At 53.2% G+C, this 13,951-nt stretch overlaps 1 protein-coding gene across 1 annotated transcript; it reads left to right on the top strand.

Moving 5' to 3' along the window:
• The first annotated feature begins 2,729 nt into the window (after window positions 1-2,729).
• Window positions 2,730-5,637, top strand: LOC132833962 (apolipoprotein A-IV-like). Its single transcript, XM_060852664.1, has 3 exons — window positions 2,730-2,783; window positions 4,249-4,402; window positions 4,982-5,637. The coding sequence occupies exons 1-3, from the start codon at window positions 2,741-2,743 to the stop codon at window positions 5,547-5,549; spliced, it is 765 nt and encodes a 254-aa protein (XP_060708647.1). The 5' UTR covers window positions 2,730-2,740; the 3' UTR covers window positions 5,550-5,637.
• The last annotated feature ends 8,314 nt before the right edge of the window (window positions 5,638-13,951 follow it).

Raw genomic sequence — 13,951 nt, 5'->3', positions numbered from 1 at the left:
TCCCCACACCCCCCACTTCCTCAGGAAGGTCATTCCACACACGGACCACCCTCTGGGGGAAAAAATTGCCCCCCGTGTCTTTGTTAAATCTCTCTCCTCTCACCTTGAAAATGTGCCCCTCTAGGTTTGAAATGCCCCAGTCCGAGAGAAGACACCAGCCATTCACCTTATCTATCCCCCTCATGGTTTTATAAACCTCTAAAAGGTCACCCCTCAGCCTCCGACGCTCCGGGGAAAACAGCCCCAGCCTATCCAGCCTTTTGTTATGACTCCAACCCTCCCATTCCCGGCCACATCCTGGGAAATCTCTCCGGAACCCTCTCCAGTTTAATAATATCCTTCCTATAACAGGGAGAGCAGAACGGGACACAGTATTCCAGAAGGGGCCTCACCAATGTCCTGTACAACCTCAACGTGACGTTCCCAACTCCTACACTCAAAGGGCTGAGCAATGAAGGGGAAGTGTGTGAAACCCCTTCTTAACCCCCCCCCCCCCGTCAAATGTGACACAAACTTCAGACGATGATGTTCCTGAACCCCCTAGGTCCCTCTGTTCTACAAAGCCACCAAAACCATGCCTTGGCACGCCGTTGCCTACTCTCTCACAATGAAATACCCACAAAAATAGCAGAGAAATGTGTTACTGAGATTATGAGGGCTGAATCTTTCCTCTCAACCTCAAAGCTAACTTTAAACCTTCCACCCGGCGGTCTGTTGACGCAACCCTAGTCCTGTTCATAACCAGAGAACTCTTTTCAAGAATTTAAAGTTCTCTCATTAAGCGAAACTAATCATTTTGCCAATCACCTCAGCCTTTGAGTTACAACAAGGCAGGAGGATCATAAATGGAGATGGAGAGTGAGAGAGGAGATAACAGGTTGGACTTTAGGATTCCAATCCACATACATCATATCTTATCGAGCTAGAGACATACCTATATAAAGGTTTCGCATAGAATCTCTCCTGCCTTCTTCAGACCTGCCAATCTAAAGGGGTAAGTGTTTTCACAACGAATCATTAGTGTTTCTAACTTGATCGGATTGGGTAGTATTCTGATTTCAACTTGACTCAAGGGCTTTGTTCTTTGCTCGTCAAACATTTACCATGACTTGAGAGCACACACGTGAGGAGCCAGACTGATATTTACCCAGTCTGACACTCCGGGATCAGGAGGATTCCTCATGGTCTTCAGCGTCAGGTCATGGCTGAGCATTTGAAAATGAAAGCAGGGACACGAAGGGTGTTGGCAGGGCGAGGTGGGGGTGTGAGACAAGGGAGCATGGTTTTTAAGTGAGAGGGGAGAGACTTAAAAAGGGTGGGTCGTGCCTGGAATGAATTTTCTGAGGAAGTGGTGGATGGGGGTGCAGTTACAAGGTTTAGAACGCAGAGTATTCCAGCGCAGTCCAGGCCCTTCGGCCCTCGATACTGCACCGACCTGTGAAGTTAACCTGAAGCCCAGCTAACCTACACCATTCCATTATTATCCATAGGTTTATCCAAACACCATGAAATGTTCTTAAAGTTGGCGAGTCTACTCCTGTTGCAGGCAGGACGTTCCACTCCCCTACTACTCTCTGAGTAAAGAAACTACCTCTGACATCTGTCCTATATCTATCACCCGTCAATTTAAAACTATGTCCCCTCGTGTTAGCCTTCACCATCTGAGGAAAAAGGCTCTCCCTGTCCACCCTACCTAACCATCTATCTTATATGTCTCGATTAAGTCACCTCTCAATCTTCTTCTCTCCAATGAGAACAGTCTCAAGTCCCTCAGCCTTTCCTCATAAGACCTTCCCTCCATACCAGGCAACATCCTGGTAAATCCCCTCTGCATCCTTTCCAAAGCTTCCACATCCTTCCTATAATGCGGTGACCAGAACTGTATACAATACTCCAAGTGCGGCTGCACCAGTGTCTTGTACAGCTGATGACATGACAAGACACTTGGATAAGGACATGAACAGGGAAGGTTTGAAGGGATATGGGCCAGGACTGGGCAGGTGGGACTAGTGTAGTTAGGGATTAGGGTTGGCAAGGACGAGTTAGACCGAAGGGTCTGTTCCCGATGACTCTAAAACTCTGAAAAGGTGAGACAAGAGCAGGTCTTACTTTACTGTAACCCAGTGCACACAGCATCCTAACATCAGTAACAAGAGAGTGCTGCACTGTCGGAGGGTCAGTGCTGAGGGAGTGCTGCACTGTCAGAGGGTCAGTGCTGAGGGAGTGCTGTACTGTCAGAGGGTCAGTGCTGAGGGAGTGCTGTACTGTCAGAGGGTTAGTGCTGAGGGAGTGCTGCACTGTCAGAGGGTCAGTGCTGAGGGAGTGGGCACTGTTGGAGGGTCAGTTCTGAGGGAGTGCTGCACTGTCAGAGGGTCAGTGCTGAGGGAGTGCCACACTGTCGGAGGGTCAGTGCTGAGGGAGTGGGCACTGTCGGAGGGTCAGTGCTGAGGGAGTGCCGCACTGTCGGAGGGTCTGTGCTGAGGGAATGGGCACTGTCGGAGGGTCAGTGCTGAGGGAGTGCCACACTGTGGGAGGGTCAGTGCTGAGGGAGTGCCACACTGTCAGAGGGTCAGTGCTGAGGGAGTGCTGCACTGTCAGAGGGTCAGTGCTGAGGGAGTGCTGCATTCTCACAATCTGAAGTTTAAATCCACTGTTGCAAGTAATAATGTAAACGTGGTAACCTCTTGTTTCCGTGCAGATCCTGTGCAGTTTTTGCAAGTGACCCTCAGTGCCCAGCACTATGAAGACTATCAGCATTGTCCTGGCATTGACAGTCCTGACTGGTGAGTTGCCACCTCACCACACCTTCCCACTCTCGAGTTGCATGCCTGTTATTTCGGAAGAGGAACACTGAGAGAGCTCCCTGGTGGTGGGAGTTGGGTGGGGTAGAGGGAGCTGTGTTCCTGAGGCCTGTGTTTGGGTCTCAGTGGGTGATCCTCCTGTACAGGGTGCTGCGTTTCCCCTGTCACAGCAGTGAGCTGGCTTCTGGGTATTGGCGGGAGGGTGGGTAAGGTGCTAGGCTAATGCACAACGTCCATCCACAGCAGACACCCTGACCGAGATGGTCTGAAGGCATCCGAAACAGGCAGGCAGACACAAGGACCCACCCACTCCATCGATCCGACAGCCATGCTGACCCGGGCAGAGGGGAGATTGAACGTACTGTGCTGATCTCCGTTAGCACATCCAACCCTGCTCTCTCCCCTGACCCTCTCCCCTGCTACGTGACCCTCCTGAAGTCTTGACCAACTTCACTCCATGATGAACAACCATCACAAACAAATTGCCTGCAACTAAATCCCTTTGTTGTGCCTGGGATCATGCTGTGCACGAGATAGCCACTGACAACACCAATTGTTGCGGCCAACTCATTACTGACGTGGGAGTCTGAGCCTGTGTAAACCAGCCTAAGACTGTGTAAACCGGTCTGAGTCTGTGTAAACTGGTCTGAGTCTGTTTAAACGGGCCTGAGCCTGTGTAAACGGGTCTGAGCCTGTGTAAACCGGCCTGACTCTGTGTAAACTGGCCTGAGTCTGTGTAAATGGGCCTGACCCTGTGTAAACCGGCCTCAGCCTGTGTAAACAGGCCTGAGTCTGTGTAAACGGGCCTGAGCCTGTGTAAACGGGCCTGAGTCTGTGTAAACCGGCCTTTATAGAACGGTTCACTTCACCAGCCGTTAAACTCTCATTTATCCAGCTTCTACACCCCCTCCCTATCTCTGTAACCTCCTCCAGCCCCTACATCCCCTCCCTATTTCTGTAACCCCCTCCAGCCCCTACACCCCCTCCCTATCTCTGTAACCCCCTCCAGCCCCTACACCCCCTCCCTATTTCTGTAGCCCCCTCCAGTCCCTACATCCCCTCCCTATCTCTGTAACCCCCTCCAGCCCCTACACCCCCTCCCTATCTCTGTAACCCCCTCCAGCCCCTACACCCCCTCCCTATCTCTGTAACCCCCTCCAGCCCCTACACCCCCTCCCTATCTCTGTAACCCCCTCCAGCCCCTACACCCCCTCCCTATATCCTTTGGAGAGATCCTTAAGAGCGAGCTGTTCTACCCAGTGTTCAGTCACTTGTCGTCATATCTCCTCATGGTCTCGAATTTGGTTCCCCATTTGCCAATCTGAAATGCTTTTGCAGTATGAAAGGGCACACTGTAAATGCCCGCAGTTTGTTGTCCTCGCCCTCTAACCGGGAGGTTGGCGCCTGGCACTGATTAAAAGTTCCTCTCCTTACCTTTTCCTCCCAGGGTCTCAGGCCTTCACATTCCCATGGCAACAGGAACACCGCACCAGGTTCGAGGAAGCCAAGGCAGCATTCTGGGATTACATTGGCCAAGCGACTGACATCGCTCAGGAAAACCTGGAGACCATCAAGCAGTCAGAACTTGGAGCTGAGATTAAGTAGGTCCACCTTCCCAGTACACCCTCCAAACTGCGCATCCCAAAACGCAAGTGTACAGTCCATTGGAGATCCTCCCTCCAGACCTTTAACTCTCCCATTGATGCTTATCCTTCCAAAACCAGTTACTGTCAGAGGGTCAGTGCTGAGGGAGTGGGCACTGTCGGAGGGTCAGTGCTGAGGGAGCGCCGCACTGTCGGAGGATCAGTGCTGAGGGAGTGCTGCACTGTCGGAGGGTCAGTGCTGAGGGAGTGCCGCACTGTCGGAGGGTCAGTGCTGAGGGAGCGCCGCACTGTCGGAGGATCAGTGCTGAGGGAGTGCTGCACTGTCGGAGGGTCAGTGCTGAGGGAGTGGGCACTGTCGGAGGGTCAGTGCTGAAGGAGTGCCGCACTGTCGGAGGGTCAGTGCTGAGGGAGTGCTGCACTGTCGGAGGGTCAGTGCTGAGGGGCTGGTGTTGGTGTTTCTCTGGGAGCTGTGAGTGGTTTGACCGAGTTGGGAGATGGGTTCCTGGGCGGGGTAGGTGTTTGAGTGTGGTACGCTGGTGACCTGACCTGTGTCCATTCCCCCCCTCTCCCCCGCAGCGAGCGCATCAGGCAGAGCGTGGACAAGGCGAACCTCTACGCCTTGGAATTCAGCAAGACCATGAACCCTCTCGCCCAGGAGCTGGTGGACAAGCTGAACAGCAACGCCGAGATGATGCGACAGCAGATCGTGCAGAACCTGCAGGAAGTGAACAGCCGCCTCTCCCCTTACACCCAGCAGCTGAACCAGAAGCTCACCGACGGGCTGAAGGGCCTGCAGGACACCCTGAACGAGCAGGTGGACGGTGAGTCACTCCGCCGCCAACTCTCGGCCGGGGTGGACGAGCTCCAGGAGATGGTCCAGCTCAGCGTGGAGACCTTCCAGGAGAACGTGGCCCCCTACTCTGAGGAGGTCCGCCTCAAGGTCAACCAAGGCTTCGAGCAGTTCCGCCAGGGCCTCATCCCCTTCGTGGCTGAGCTCCAGGTCAAGATTGTTCAGAAAGCCCAGGAGCTGAGGAAAAACCTGGTCCCTTATGCCGAAGATCTGACCGGGACCCTCCAACAATATGACCAGCAAGTGCGGGAGAAACTCAACACCCTGTGGGAAAACCTGGAGCAGGATGTCTAACTCGAATCAACCCTCTCAGCACCTCGCACACTCCTCAACTATCTGCAGGCCGTGGGGCCCACTATCTCTCTCTCTCTCTCTCTGGAAGTGGGCACTCTCTCAGTGCTTTGTAAATTCCCTCCTAACTGACCGCTGGAATAAATCTTGCCTTCTTGTGTCATGAATGTGGAGTTTCATTTTTCCCAAGAGTTTCCGAGAGGGTCCGAAGCCTGAGTGGGAATGACAGAATGTGGAAGGGTGTCTGTCGGCGTTCGGACTGGGAGTCAATGATCCTACCCACCCCAGCCCCTTCGACCGTGTTGTCTGAGCTGGGGGTTGGTGGTGGGGGGGGAGCAGGGTGGGAGGGTTCATGAGCAGGTAATGAGGGATCGGAATGGGACCCCCCTCTCCCACTTTTCCTCATTGATCTCCATCCCGCCCCTCCCCACACACTTTGAATGTTGCAATATGCTTAACTACAGGACATTGGTTAGGCCACTGTTGGAATATTGCGAGCAATTCTGGTCTCCTTCCTATCGGAAAGATGTTGTGAAACTTGAAAGGGTTCCAAAAAGATTTACAAGGATGTTGCCAGGGTTGGAGGGTCTGAGCTACAGGGAGAGGCTGAACAGGCTGGGGCTGTTTTCCCTGGAGCGTCGGAGGCTGAGGGGTGACCTTATAGAGGTTGATAAAATTATGAGGGGCATGGATAGGGTAAATAGGCAAAGTCTTTTCCCTGGGGTGAGGGAGTCCAGAACTAGAGGGGCATAGGTTTAGGGTGAGAGGGGAAAGATATAAAAGGGACCTAAGGGGCAACTTTTTCACACAGAGGGTGGTACGTGTATGGAATGAGCTGCCAGAGGAAGTGGTGGAGGCTGGTACAATTGCAACATTTAAGAGGCATTTGGATGGGTATATGGATAGGAAGGGTTTGGAGGGATAGGGGCCGGGTGCTGGCAGGTGGGACTAGATTGGGTTGGGATATCTGGTCAGCATGGACGGGTTGGGCCGAAGGGTCTGTTTCCAGGCTGTACATTTCTCTGACTCTTTGACTTTATGAATAGGCTACGCCCCTCAGGTCCCCCCAAATATTTACAACTTAAACCGACGACTTGGATACAGGGTTAGAAGGATCTGGAGCGGAATTTGCAGATGTCTCTAAAATATGATGTGGAGGTGCTTGGTGTTGGACTGGGCTGGACAAAGTTAAAACTCACACAACACCAGTTCACATTCCAACAGGTTCATTTGGAAACAGTAGCTTTCGGAGCACTGCCTCTAAAGTAGGTTGGGAAAGCAAATCCAAATGAAAAAGATCAGATCATTACAAATGGACGCAGATCAGTGAGGTGAATGAGTTAAAATATGGTGAATGGAGTTGAACCTGGATAAGTGAGAGACTGAAAATGTGTTGCTAGAAAAGCGCAGCAGTCAGGCAGCATCCAAAGAGTAGGAGAATCGACGTTTCAGGCATGAGCCCTTCATCAGGAATGAGGAGAGTGTGCCAAGCAGGCTAAGATAAAAGGTAGGGAGGAGGGACTTGGGGGAGGGGCGATGGAAATGCGATAGGTGGAAGGAGGTTAAGGTGAGGGTGATAGGCTGGAGTGGGGTGGGGGCGGAGAGGTCAGGAAGAAGATTGCAGGTTAGGAGGGCGGTGCTGAGTCCGAGGGTTGGGACTGAGACAAGGTGGGGGGAGGGGAAATGAGGAAACTGGAGAAATCTGAGTTTATCCCTTGTGGTTGGAGGGTTCCCAGGCGGAAGATGAGGCGCTCCTCCTCCAGCCGTCGTGTTGTTATGTTCTGCCGGTGGAGGAGTCCAAGGACCTGCATGTCCTCGGTGGAGTGGGAGGGGGAGTTGAAGTGTTGAGCCACAGGGTGGTTGGGTTGGTTGGTTCGGGCGGCCCAGAGGTGTTCCCTGAAACGTTCCGCAAGTAGGCAGCCTGTCTCCCCAATATAGAGGAGGCCACATCGGGTGCAGCGGATGCAATAGATGATGTGTGTGGAGGTGCAGGTGAATTTGTGGCGGATATGGAAGGATCCCTTGGGGCCTTGGAGGGAAGTGAGGGGGGAGGTGTGGGCGCAAGTTTTGCATTTCCTGCAGTTGCAGGGGAAGGTGCCGGGAGTGGAGGTTGGGTTGGTGGGGGGTGTGGACCTGATGAGGGAATCACAGAGGGAGTGGTCTTTTCGGAACGCTGACAGGGGTGGGGAGGGAAATATATCCCTGGTGGTGGGGTCCGTTTGGAGGTGGCGGAAATGACGGCGGATGATACGCTGTATACGGAGGTTGGTGGGGTGGTGGGTGAGAACCAGTGGGGTTCTGTCCTGGTGGTGGTTAGGGGGGGCGGGGCTCAAGGGCGGAGGAGCGGGAAGTGGAGGAGATGCGCTGGAGGGCATCGTCGATCACGTCTGGGGGGAAATTGCGGTCTTTGAAGAAGGAGGCCATCTGGGCTGTGCGGTGTTGGAACTGGTCCTCCTGGGAGCAGATGCGGCGGAGACAAAGGAATTGGGAATATGGGATGGTGTTTTTACAGGGGGCAGGGTGGGAGGAGGTGTAGTCCAGGTAGCTGTGGGAGTCAGTCGGTTTATAGTAAATGTCCGTGTTGATTCGGTCGCCCGAGATAGAAATGGAGAGGGGGAGGGAGGAGTCTGAGACGGTTCAGGTAAATTTGAGGTCGGGGTGGAAGGTGTTGGTAAAGTGGATGAACTGTTCAACTCCTCGTGGGAGCACAAGGCAGCGCCGAAACAGTCTTCAACCTCCTCATGGGAGCTTTAGTCATAAGACTAGAAAGGCAACTTACTATCTGAGTGGAGAGAAACCTCAGTGTGCAGAGGGATCTGGGCGTCCTTGTACATGAATCACAGAGAATCAGATAGCAGGTCATAAGGCAGGGAAATATACCTTTTATCATACATCGCTGAGGGAATAGGGTATAAAATCGGGGAATGTCATTTCAACTTGACAAGGCATTGGTGAGACCATATCTGGAGTATTGTGTACAGCGTTGGTCATCTTACCTGGGGAGGGATGGAGCTGTGTTCAAGGCTGTTCACAGGATGTTCACTCATGTTGACGCCTGAGATGAGAGGCTTGTCTTATGACGAGAGATTGAGCAGTTTAGGTCAATACTCTATGGAGTTTGGAAGAACTAGAGGAAGATGCTAAAGGGGATTGACAGAGTAGATATGGAGAGCATGGAACAATCTAGAATGAGAGTTTATTGTTTTAGGATAAGGGGTAGGAGATTTATAAGGGAAATTGGGAGATATTATTTCCCCCAATGGATCAGGAACCTTTCCCCCCAGAGTGCAGTGGATGCTGGGTAATTTCAGATTAGCTTCGATTCCCTACAGTATGGAAAGAGGCCATTTGGCCCAACAAGTCCACACCAACCCTCCAAAGAATAACCCACCCAGACCCATTCCCCAACCCTATATTTATCTCTGACTAATGCACCTAACATTATGGGACAATTTCCCATGGCCAATACACCATAATCTGCACATCCCTGGGCACTATGGGACAATTTAGCATGGCCAATTCACCCTAATCTGCACATCCCTGGGCACTATGGGACAACTTAGCATGGCCAATCCACCCTAACCTGCACATCCCTGGACACTATGGGACAATATAGCATGACCAATCCACCCAAATCTGCACATCCCTGGGCACTATGGGACAATTTCCCATGGCCAATCCACCCCAACCTGCACATCCCTAGGCACTATGGGACAATTTAGCATGGCCAATCCACACTAACCTGCACATCCCTGGGCACTATGGGACAATTCAGCATGGCCAATCCACCCTAACTTGCACATCTTTGGATTGTGGGAGGAAACCGGAACACACCCCCGCAGAGAGAATGTGGAAACTCCACACAGACAGTCACCCGAGGCTGGAATCGAACCCCGTCCCTGGCGCTGTGAGGTTACAGTGCTAACCACTGAGCCACCGTGTCACCTGCAAAGGAGTGAGGCCAATTTTTAATTCGTAACAGTCTGAAGTGTTATGGGGCGTGGATGGGAAAGTGAGGCCAAGATGAGAGCGGCCGTGATAGTATTGAATGGGGTAGCAGGCTGGAGGGGCTGAATGGCCCACTCCAGCTCCTGGTTCTTATGTCCACTCCCTCCCGCCAAGCCCACATGAGTGTGCATGAGGCTCCCCTGGTCACCCTCTGCAAGGCATTCTGGGCTGGAGTCAGGCCCATGGCAGAGGTGTCCCCATGTTGCCTGGTTGACTGTAATAAAAACTGAAGGTTGTGAGGGCACTGTAAATCAGGATCAAGGACAGAAGTTGCTGGAAAAACTCCGTGAGTCTGGCAGCAACTGTGGAGAGAAAACAGAGTTAACATTTCCTCAGAACAGTCAGGTCCCATTCACTCTGATTGGCTGATACCTTGTGAATAAATTACTTACAGTGTGGAAACAGGCCCTTCGGCCCAACAAGTCCACACCGACCCGCCAAAGCGCAGCCCACCCAGACCCGTTCCCCTGTATTTACCCCTTCACCTAACACTACGGGCAATTTAGCGTGGCCAATTCACCTAACCTGCACATCTTTGAACTGAGGGAGGAGACCCACGCAGACACGGGGAGAACGTGCAAACTCCACACAGACAGTCGCCTGAGGCGGGAATAGAACCAGGGTACTTGGCGCTGGGAGGCAGCAGTGCTAACCACTGAGCCGCCCATCATTTGGATTTTAGAAAATTCAACATGGAGGCAGCCGGTGATGACAATAAAATTAAAATAAAATTGAATCATCATAGTTCGTAGAAATGGATGAAATTAAACAGCATTTTGAAGGATTTCACAAATATGAACAATTAAACACACAAATCATTACAAAATACAGCTCTCCTTAATTTCCAGCATGTAAGGGAAGGATTGATTATCTTTTAATTCAGTTGCTAACAAATGTTATCAGTTTGGATTTATTCAATTCTCAACCACTAGTTTATACATTTTTTTATGAAGTGGAGGCTCAGGTTCTCTCGTAATCTATTTGTTCCACATTCTCCATCTGGGACCTAATCTCAGTAACTCCATCACAGAATTACTCTAGGGTTCTATGAAAAGGGAGGATTGAAGTGTTTTCTAATAAGCTCCAAACACGGCTCTTCCCAGCTGTCCGTCAGGGTAGACACCCTGAATCTGATGTCCTGGGGGAGCTCTGAAACGGATTCATGGATTCACACAGGACTGAAACAGACCCTTCGGCCCAAGCAGTCCATGCTGACCCCAATCCCACACTAAACTAGTCCCAGCCGCCTGCTCCTACCCCAAATCCCTCCAACCTTTTCCTGTTCATGTCCTTATCAAATTAAATGTTGTAATTCCTCATTCCACACACAAACCACTCCTGTCTTTACTTGAATCTCTCCCTTCTCACCCTAAAAATATGCCCCCCTGGTTTTGGGCTCCCCCAGCCTATCCATGTCCCTCATGATTTTATAAACCTCTATAAGGTCACCCCTCAGCCTCCGACGCTCCAGGGAAAACAGTCCCAGTCTAACTCAAACCCTCCCATTCCCGGCAACATCCTGGGAAATCTCTCTGGAACCCTCTCCAGTTTAATAATATCCTTCCTATAACAGGGTGACCGGAACTGGACACAGTATTCCAGAAGGGACCTCCCCAATGTCCTGTACAACCCCAACATGACGTCCCCAACTCCTACACTCAAAGGGCTGAGCAATGAAGGGAAGGGTGTGAGACCCCTTCGTAACCCCCCCCCCCCCCCCCCCCCCCCCCCCCCCCCCCCCGCCTACGTGTTACACAAAATCCAGAGGATGATGTAACAGAACTCCCAGGTCCCTCTGTTCTCCAACACTACCCAGTGCCCTGTGGTGAACTGTATAAGTCCTGACCCCTGTGTGTTTTACCAAAATGCAGCGTCTCGCACTTTTCCAAATTAAACTCCATCTGCCCCTCCTCGGCCCATTGACCCAATTGATCAAGTTCCCACATAACCTCATCCACTCTCTACTCTGCCAACAGTCTCTTCAAACACACGAACCATGCCCCTTATAATCTCATCCAATTCAGTTAGATAAATGACAAACAAATGTGGGCCGATTCAAGACATTCTGCTGATGTTTCGGAGTTCGTTCACAGTCGCTTTTGGGAGCTGGATGTCCTGAACAGTTGATGCCCGTTCAGCAGGGAGTCACGGGGAATTATCAAGCCCATGGAGTCGGTCAGTCTCAGAGGCACGCTGTCCTGCTGAGGTGGTCACTCACTAGTTCCTCACCCTCAGCCTCCACCCACGACCCTGTCACCCTATCAGGTGGAGGGCGTGTGTCTACAGGCAGAACGGTTCATGGTCAATTGGTCAGTCTGACATCATCCCCCTTAAAGAGCGAGGCACAGCGATGGGAATCAGTGATTGCTGGACAGGCTGGATTGGGTGGGATAAGAGATCTCAGAGGGAGGTACGGGCTGGAGGGGGTTACAGAGATAGGGAGGGGGTGTAGGGGCTGGAGGGGGTTACAGAGATAGGGAGGGGGTGTAGGGGCTGGAGGGGGTTAAAGAGATAGGGAGGGGGAGTAGGGACTGGAGGGGGTTACAGAGATAGGGAGGGGGAGTAGGGACTGGAGGGGGTTACAGAGATAGGGAAGGAGAGTAGGGACTGGAGGGGGTTACAGAGATAGGAAGGGGGTGTAGGGGCGAGAGAGGGTTACAGTGATAGGGAGGGGGTGTAGGGTCTGGAGGGGGTTACAGAGATAGGGACGGGTGGGTGACGGGGTTGGGGAAAGCAGGGTTGAGTGTTTCGTGACGACAGTGGGTGGGTGAGTGAGTGTAGGCTGGACGTGGGAGGGGGGTTGTGTTGTGAGTTCAGATCCAGGAGAGACCATGGAGCACCCACAGTTTCTGGAGAAGTGAGTCTGGGGGAAACAGAACCGGGAGCAGTTTGGACCAGCCAGCTCTTGGGTTGGTGATGTTCCGGGGTTGGGGGCTTTGAGCTGAGCCTGGGGCAGGTACCAGTGACGAGAGGCTGGATGTTGGTGTGTTAGTAGCGGCCTGAGTAGGAGGTCAGAGTTCATCTCAAGGTCAAATGTCAGATGGGACGGACTTGTCCCAGTGACAGGGTCAGGGTTTGGAGACGGGGATCTGAGTTTTCCCTGAAGAACTTCACAAATTCATTGACTGACCTTGAGTGTGTTTGTGATGTCTTTGAAGATTTTCAGAAATGACAGTGCACAGTGTGGACATTGTCTGCCCCAAGACTCCTTTTGTTCAGGGGATTGTGTGTTGGGGTAGTTCAGCACGTCAGTCTCACCTCCAGAGAACTGCGACACCTCTGCATCAGCCAATTCCACCAATTATACACCTGCTACCCCCTCAAATCAGGCAGGACGGTGAGGGAAAGCTCCCCACTTGCCCCTGGAAGGGGGCAGCTCCAACAACATTCGAGATGCTCAACACCATCCAGGGACAAAGCAGCCCCCGCTGGATTGGCCCCACACTGACCCTCCGACAGTGCCCACTCCCTCAGCACTGACCCTCCGACAGTGCCCACTCCCTCAGCACTGAACCTCCGACAGTGCGGCGCTCCCTCAGCACTGACCCTCCGACAGCGCGGCGCTCCCTCAGCACTGACCCTCCGACAGCGCGGCGCTCCCTCAGCACTGACCCTCCGACAGTGCCCACTCCCTCAGCACTGACCCTCCGACAGTGCCCACTCCCTCAGCACTGACCCTCCGACAGCGCGGCGCTCCCTCAGCACTGACCCTCCGACAGTGCCCACTCCCTCAGCACTGACCCTCCGACAGTGCCCACTCCCTCAGCACTGACCCTCCGACAGCGCGGCGCTCCCTCAGCACTGACCTTCCGACAGCGCGGCGCTCCCTCAGCACTGACCCTCCGACAGCGCGGCACTCCCTCAGCACTGACCCTCCGACAGTGCGGCGCTCCCTCAGCACTGACCCTCCGACAGTGAGGCGCTCCCTCAGCACTGACCCTCCGATAGTGCGGCATTCCCTCAGCACTGACCCTCCGACAGTGCCCACTCCCTCAGCACTGACCCTCCGACAGTGCGGCACTCCCTCAGCACTGACCTTCCGACAGTGAGGCGCTCCCTCAGCACTGACCCTCCGACAGTGAGGCGCTCCCTCAGCACTGACCCTCCGACAGTGAGGCGCTCCCTCAGCACTGACCCTCCGATAGTGCGGCATTCCCTCAGCACTGACCCTCCGATAGTGTGGCATTCCCTCAGCACTGACCCTCCGACAGTGCCCACTCCCTCAGCACTGACCCTCCGACAGTGCGGCACTCCCTCAGCACTGACCTTCCGACAATGAGGCGCTCCCTCAGCACTGACCCTCCGACAGTGAGGCGCTCCCTCAGCACTGACCCTCCGATAGTGCGGCATTCCCTCAGCACTGACTATCCGACAGTGCGGCGCTCCCTCAGCACTGA

Source organism: Hemiscyllium ocellatum, chromosome 38, assembly GCF_020745735.1.
Source record: "Hemiscyllium ocellatum isolate sHemOce1 chromosome 38, sHemOce1.pat.X.cur, whole genome shotgun sequence".
Lineage (NCBI taxonomy): Eukaryota > Metazoa > Chordata > Chondrichthyes > Orectolobiformes > Hemiscylliidae > Hemiscyllium > Hemiscyllium ocellatum.
Note: the sequence above shows the minus strand (reverse complement) of the source record. Positions and strands in the feature narration are given on the sequence as shown.